Here is a 7,794-nt window from a genome sequence, read left to right on the forward strand (position 1 = left end):
CCAAATATTGAAGAATTTTGGTAGAACTCTTGAGGAGAAAGAGATATTTTGTTTTCTATATACTAAACTTTTGATTACAAAGCCTTTATATAGACTTGAAAGAAACTTAGAGGGTAAGTAAGCTTAAATGCTAAGTAACCATTTAGCTTATCAAGGTGACTCTTTAGTTTATCAAGGTGACTCTTTGATTCATATAACAATTACATGTACGATGGAAGAGTGATGGTCAACACATTAACTTTAACAAAGTACCTGTTAAATCTAAAACATGAGAAAGAAGGAAAGAAACGAAACAATTATTTCTATTTAATTAGTTGTTTAATTTGGACTCTAGGCTGAGAACCATAAAAGCCTTCCGAGCCTCCGTCGCTTTCTCAACGCATCTTCTCCTCCACAGTGAATGGGTGACGCATGCCGTGATCTAAAAATTCATGTGGGATTTCTGCACGCCTCTCCTTTTTTTAATTTTCTCTTTGAACTTATAAAGAGTTGGATGATCGAGAACTCATGCGCTTTGATGTGATATTGTCTCAGGCAGAAATGCCAGAGAACAGGGAACCATTATTGAACTCCAAGGTTTATTTCTTCGATGATTGTCCAGGATGCAAGCAAGACAGGAAGAAGGAAAGTAATCCAGGGATTCCCTACAAAGAGTTTTTCTATGTGTGGATAGTTACCCTCTGCACAGGTATATTTGTATTTTTAAACTTGTACTTTTCCTTCCAGGAATTTGATGATCATATGCAGGAATTTTTCCTTCGTTCTAATCTCTATTTTCCCCTTTTCTGATTTCAGCTCTGCCAATATCATCATTGTTTCCCTTCTTGTACTTCATGGTAGGGTAAAGTTGTGTTACCTATGCCATCGTTTTCTCTTCTATTTTTCAATGTTGACTCTCTCCTGCTGCATTTTGCTTCTTCATAGATAAGAGACTTGCATGTTGCAGAAAGAGAGGAAGATATTGGGTTCTACGCAGGTTTTGTTGGTGAGATTTACAGCAACAGTAGAAGATGACTGATTTCTGCATTTTATTTGTTTAATAATGGACCATCATAATTCATAAGGAGTCTATTTTGTGTGTTGTTTCCTTTTTGTGAATTAAGGAGCTTCGTTTATGGTTGGAAGGGCATCTACTTCCATGTTATGGGGAATATTTGCTGACAAATATGGAAGAAAACCAGTTATACTTATCAGCATCTTCTCTGTGTTAGTAGATTCAATCTTTATGGTGTTGGTCTGGGAAACCAATATATTTCTGTTATTTATTTCCACATTTTATTTATTGCCTTGTTTCTTCAGCGTCCTTTTCAACACACTCTTTGGTTTGAGTACAAGTTACTGGATGGCTATCAGTACAAGGTTACTACTTGGATTACTAAATGGTATAAGTGGACCAATAAAGGTCGGTGTTCATGTTGTATCCTTGAGTTCGCATAGATGAATTCATGCATATTGTGAATGACAAAAGCAAATACTGAACAATTTTTCAGGCTTATTCTGTGGAAGTTTGTAGGGAAGAGCATCAATCTCTTGGAGTATCTCTTGTAATTTTCTTTGTCGCTGATTCGTTTCAACATTGATTAAGTTTCTTTCGTGCGTCTTTCAGAAAATATAATTGCTCATGGGTATTTCTTTTTTTCAGGTATCCACGGCATGGGGCATAGGCTTGATCATTGGCCCTGCTCTGGGAGGTTTTTTGGCTCAGGTGATAATTGTTCTATTTAACGACGTAGTAATAAGAATTGTGCCATGCATAACTTTCTTGCAAACCCTATCAAACAATAACCTTAGCTTCTTGAAAAATTTATCAAATAGATTAACATTCTTTTCCCCATACTTAATCCACAAGTAGATGATGGAAGCCATCTTTCTTTCTAATTATTATGTCACTTGAGCTCTTTCATGGCTTGTGCTAACACTTCAAACTTTTGCTGTAGTCCTACTCTTTTGCAAGTACCACTGCTGAAATGGCAAAACTATAACTCAAATATGATCTTCTAGACTTGCAAAAAGGTTTCAAATTATGCATGAACCGAAATTATTTATTCAGATTATTTTAGCAAATTTTCTAACTTGAAATAATTAATGTTGTCTTTTACCTCATTATTCATACTTATGTTGTGATTTGGTTCAATGGTGTCAGCCTGCAGAAAAATATCCCAAAATATTCTCCCAAGGTTCTTTCTTTTCAAGGTATAAGCTCTTGACCTTCATAACTCAAATTTCGTTTCCTTTAATTTTTGGACGTGATCAGTGTACAGTGTATTACAATATTTTGTAGGTTTCCTTACTGTTTGCCTTGTGCTCTTATTTCACTTCTTGCACTTGGAGTTTTTATAGCTTCTTTGTGGCTTCCAGTGAGTTTAACTTTTATTTAGTCCAAAATATATCAGCAGAAATATGTGTTTGTTTAAGATTAGCTAAACCGATGACTCCCTCAAATAATCGCATAGGAGACACTGCACAACCATGATCCGCAAACCATGGCGGATGTAGCAACTGAAGATGTAGAAACATCTATATGCAGCTCTGGCTTAAGAGGAGGACATGGTGAATTTGAGAAAAATGATGCTCCTTCAAAGAACTTACTCAAGAACTGGCCATTGATGTCATCGATCATTGTTTATTGTATTTTTTCTCTTCATGACATGGCTTACAGTGAGGTAATTGTTGTCCAAACAAAGGTTATAGATTCTTTCAAGTGTTGCCAACAACCTTCTTCAAGTTTTCTATATTTTAGTTCTTTTTCAGCACATATGACTTTTCTTGGTCGTAACTAATTCCACCACCCATTGCTAAACTATTGTTAGATATTCTCATTATGGGCCGTTAGTGATAAAAGCTATGGAGGACTGAGCTTTTCATCTCAAGATGTTGGTGTGGTGCTTGCAAGTTCAGGTGCCCAGTAAATTAGCACATTTCTTAGACTTACTGTCGATAATGCCTCAAAACATGATGGATATTATTTCAGGTTTTGGTCTTCTAATTTTCCAAGTTTTTCTTTATCCTCCAATTGAGAGGCTCCTCGGATCCATCAACTCGATTCGTGTGGCTGCAGTAACTATCACTTGCTCACATATTCCTTCATTCATTAGAGCCAAAAATCATCTTTCATCTATTCTTGATGCACACTATTTTCCAAAATGCAGGTTTTGTCTATGCCTTTGCTTGCCGCTTATCCATTTATGTCAAGTATATCAGGGCTTACACTCAAGGTCATCGTGAATTTCGCATCTCTGCTGAAGAATGTTCTTTCTATGATCATCATTACTAGCCTATTCCTTCTGCAAAACAACTCGGTACCTCGAGAACAAAGAGGAGCTGCAAATGGGATATCTGTGACTGCAATGTCCCTTTTCAAAGCAATTGCTCCTGCAGCTGGGGGTGTCATATTTTCCTGGGCACAGAAACGCCAACATGCCATTTTATTTCCTGGTGATCAGATTGTTTTCTTCATTCTGAACCTGGTGGAATTGACAGGCCTCCTCCTATGCTTCAAGCCTTTCCTAACTCCTCCAAGATAATAGTACACATGAGTATTTGTAACCTCTTTTAAATTATTCATCCTTCTGTATGAAAGAAGGGTTATCATAAGAATTGTTCTCCATCGTCGTTAGGGCTGTAAATGAACCAAGTGTTCGTGAACAAGCTTGGTGTTCGGCTTGATAAGAGCTTGTTTATGTTCGTTCAATATACATTAGATTAATTAAACAAACAAGCTTGAACAGCTCGTTAAGTTAAACAAACAAACTTGAACACATATGTGTTCAGCTCGTTAACGTTCGTGAACAACGTTCGTGAACAATGTTCGTGAACAACGTTCGTGAACAATGTTGACGAACAATATTTATTAATAAAATTCTTTTTAATATGCTAAATAAACAATAAAATAAAATAAAATAAATAAATAAATTTAAATTATCAATCTTAATAACCAATTAAACAATTAAAAGTTTCAAACAATCAAACAAGTTTGAATTGAGAGCTTGATAACATCTAAACGAACCAAGCTCAAACCAAGCTCAAGCCAAGCTCGAACCAAGCTTGAATTGAGAGCTTGATAACATCTAAACGAACCAAGCTCAAGCCAAGCTCGAACCAAGCTCAAGCTAAGCTTGAATTGAGAGCTTGATAACATCTAAACGAACCAAGCTTAAGCTAAGCTTTAAACAAGCTCAAGCTCATAAAAAATAAACCAAACCAAACCAAGCCAAGCTTGAACACTCATTTTAAAAGTTTGGTTCATTTTAAGCTCGGCTCGGCTCGGCTCGGTTATCTTATCAGACAAGCTTGAATACCCCAAAACTCAGCTCGGCTCGGCTTGTTTACAACCCTAATCATCGTATAATCACTCATTTGTATCCGTGTATGTTCAATTGTACGAGTGCGACAATGAGGAAATCAATCAAAATTACTCCACAAATTGAATTTACAATCCGAACACCCAAAGGACACTGACATGTGCCAATAGAGTCAAGAGTCATGTTAATATGTAAATCAAAGTCGAATATGTCAAATTTACTTGAGTCAAATCAAGCCTCATCAAGGGTGATCCCGAGGTAAGTTGGGTTCACCCAGCCAATCGAGCCTAAGAAGCTCATACCTAGGTGAGACAAATTAATCCTATTGAGCTCTATTGTGACAATAATGAAGCAATAGCACAGGTTAAGGAACCTCGCTCACGCCAGCGGACCAAACACATATTACGGCGCTTGCATCTCATTCGAGAGATTATCGAGAGAGGAGATGTGAAGATTTGCAGAGTACCCACAGAGGCTAACATCGCAGATCCCTTGACCAAGACTTTGGCACAGAGAAAGCATGATGGTCACACTAGGTCATTAGGCCTTAGAGTCTACACAAATTGACACTAGTGCTAGTGGGAAATTGTTAGTTAGAGCCCTAGTGTCAATCATTTGATGATTGTTGTATGTACTCGTTGTATCATATTCTTGTATATAAATAAAGACATTTTTTTTGGTTATTATACTTACTTGTATTGGTGCCAAATAACTAAATATAATAGCGTCCTTGAGTAGAAGATTCTTACCTATATCAATCGATTGGTTGAATCAATAGTGAGATGATATAGGGAACACTACTCTTAATCATTCCTAGTCAAGTATTAACATTCAGGGACAATGTTAATGCGACGAGACTAGCATGTAGGTCAACTCGATGACTTGATCTCATAAGTCATGGATATAGAGATATCAAGTTGACACATGGGTATGCATTGGAGAATGTATACTGAATGACCCGCCATGAGAAAATATCATGGATCGTTATATGAGTGTCATATACTTTCTCATGTGGCTATTAGTATGACTATTAGTCCTTAGACCTGAAGTCACCATGGATCCCTACATAAGGAGTTACGTACTTTGGCTTCGTCAAACGTCACCCGTAATTGGGTGGACTATAAAGGCGATTACTGGGTATGTAACGAATTATGGAGAGGGATGTGAGTGATGTAGAGGGGATCTATCTCTCATATATGACGGGAGTGACATCGATATTCTTGATAGAGTGAGACCACTAAGTGCATGACCATGCCCAAATGAGTCAATATGAGATATTGAGCTTATTTGATTGAGTGAGTCTACTTGGAGTTCAAGATTTAGATTGATTAGAGGATGACACGATCTATGCCTCACATTGATCAATCTAGATGTCTAGGATAGAAGGACACCTGTCATATATTGTGAAGAGTCACAATTAGTTGTCACAAGGTGATGTTGGATCTCAACATTCTTATAACTTGGGGAGTAATGATGTGTTGCTAGATACCGCTCATTACTTATGTTTCTAAATGAGTTTAGGAGCATTGCCAACGTTATAAGAACCTATAGGGTCACACACAAAGGGCAATTAGATGGAGATTAGGTTCATTTGATGAACCTAAAGGATTAGGTTCATGTGATGAACCAAATTGGATTAAGAGTAATCCAAATTGAGCTAATTGAGTTGGACTCAATTTGGTTCATGTGTTAAGTGAGTCTAATTTGGACTTAGACTTATTTAATTAATTTAATTCAATGAATAGAGATTCATTAAATTAAAATTGACTTGAACCAATGGTTAGATTAGATCAACCAAGGGAGAGAAGTGGTCAAGTTTGACTTGACTTGAGAGGAAGATGAAGGGTCAAGTTTGACTTGACCACTTGCCACCTCATTGGTGAGTTGGCATTAAGTGGGCTTATGATGATGTGCCACATCATCAAGACCACTTCATGGTGTGCCACCTCATGAGGGAGATCAAGAGTTTTTGACTCTTGAAATTCTATGGAGTATATAACCACTCACTTAAAGGTGGTCGGCCACTTTTGTGGAGTTACAAGCTTGAATTGATTTTTCATTCAAGTCATCTTCTTCCTCAAGATCTTCTCTTCTCTCCCTCTCCTCCCTTGGGCGAACCCTAAAAAGGTGCTAGCACACCTTTTGTTTGGTCTCTCTATCTCTTGCTTGTGTGGATACACATAGAGGAGTGTCTACTTTGACACTCTTGAGATCCGACAAACTTTGCACGAGTGGGATTAAGCGAAGGGCTTCACATCAAGGGTAAAGCTCTTCTCCTTTATAGATCTAGTTTAGATCTAGGTTAGAAAACTCATACTTGAAGTTTTACGAAATTTTAATCTTCGCACGGATCCGTGGCATGGGAATTTCAGGTTTTTCGCAACGCAAAAAGTGGTTTTTGCGGCCCGAAAATTCCAATAGTGGTTTCAGAGCCACGTGCGAAGCGAGTATGAGTTTTAATTTATATTTTTATTAAAATTACAGATCTGTAAATTTCTATGAATTTATGATTTTTGGTATTTTTATGGGTATTTTTCTCGTAGAAGCGAAGCATAAGTGTTTAGACACTTGTAGGCTTTGACTACCGAGAAAATATTTCCGAAACGGCAAGGTTTCGCCCCAAATCATTTTGGGACAGCGGACTAAGGCACTATAGGATCGCTTAGGAACACTCGTGATGATTATATCGTGGGTAGGGGCGCTGCTCCTGACCCCGCAAGGGGATTCATTCCGCGATTGCGCCTGAAAATCGCTAAACGGGACCGTCGGGAATTTTTTACTCATAAAAATTGAAAAAATTGTAAGAAAAATTATAGAAATTTATAGAAATTACATAATTTAGAATTATATATTATTTTGTGATGGTCATGGCCCAAAAGACCCAATAAGATTGGAAAAATTATGTTGTAATTTATAATACGGCCTGCGTGCCGTCATGTGATTGTGCGTGTTGTATATTTGATTCGCGACCTACGCGTCGTGCCTTCTTTATTTTATATTCCTGTTGTAAATAGTTTAGACTCGAATGTAACTTGAGTTTCGCTTTTGTAATGTACAAAATGGAGTGATGGAAGGTCCACTTGAGACGGAGTTACGAGGAGGGCGTGAGCAACACAAGGTGGTCAAAGGAAGGAGCTTGAGAAGCTGTTGACCTTAGGTTGACCATCCGATCTTCTCATTGGCTTGAGAAGATCGTAGTAGGGCCATGACTAATCACAAAAATATTTAATTAATTGCTTGTGTGTGTATATGTGATACATGCTAGAATAGTAATTAATTAGCGCCTTAACGATTCGATTCGATCAATCGCGTATATGATACATCTCGACAATTAGATTAGATCTAAATCAAGTACATGATGCACCTTAATGATTAGATTAGATCTAAATCGCGTACATGATGCGCCCTAACGATTTGATTAGATCTAAATCGCGTATATGATACACCTCGTCGATTAGATTAGATTAGATCTCAATTGCGTCAACTCAAAAAT

General features: G+C 37.4%; 1 protein-coding gene across 1 annotated transcript; it reads left to right on the plus strand.

The window, feature by feature from the left end:
• Nucleotides 1-477: 477 nt before the first annotated feature.
• LOC122029701 (probable peptide/nitrate transporter At3g43790) lies at nt 478-3,691 on the plus strand. The gene is made up of 13 exons (XM_042588799.1): nt 478-688; nt 796-836; nt 925-985; nt 1,104-1,206; nt 1,300-1,402; nt 1,491-1,544; nt 1,643-1,705; nt 2,144-2,193; nt 2,282-2,357; nt 2,454-2,663; nt 2,811-2,898; nt 2,972-3,057; nt 3,150-3,691. Exons 1-13 carry the CDS (start codon nt 508-510, stop codon nt 3,522-3,524), a joined length of 1,491 nt encoding a protein of 496 aa, XP_042444733.1. The 5' UTR covers nt 478-507; the 3' UTR covers nt 3,525-3,691.
• The last annotated feature ends 4,103 nt before the right edge of the window (nt 3,692-7,794 follow it).

Source organism: Zingiber officinale, chromosome 10B, assembly GCF_018446385.1.
Source record: "Zingiber officinale cultivar Zhangliang chromosome 10B, Zo_v1.1, whole genome shotgun sequence".
In the NCBI taxonomy this organism is placed as follows: Eukaryota; Viridiplantae; Streptophyta; class Magnoliopsida; order Zingiberales; family Zingiberaceae; genus Zingiber; species Zingiber officinale.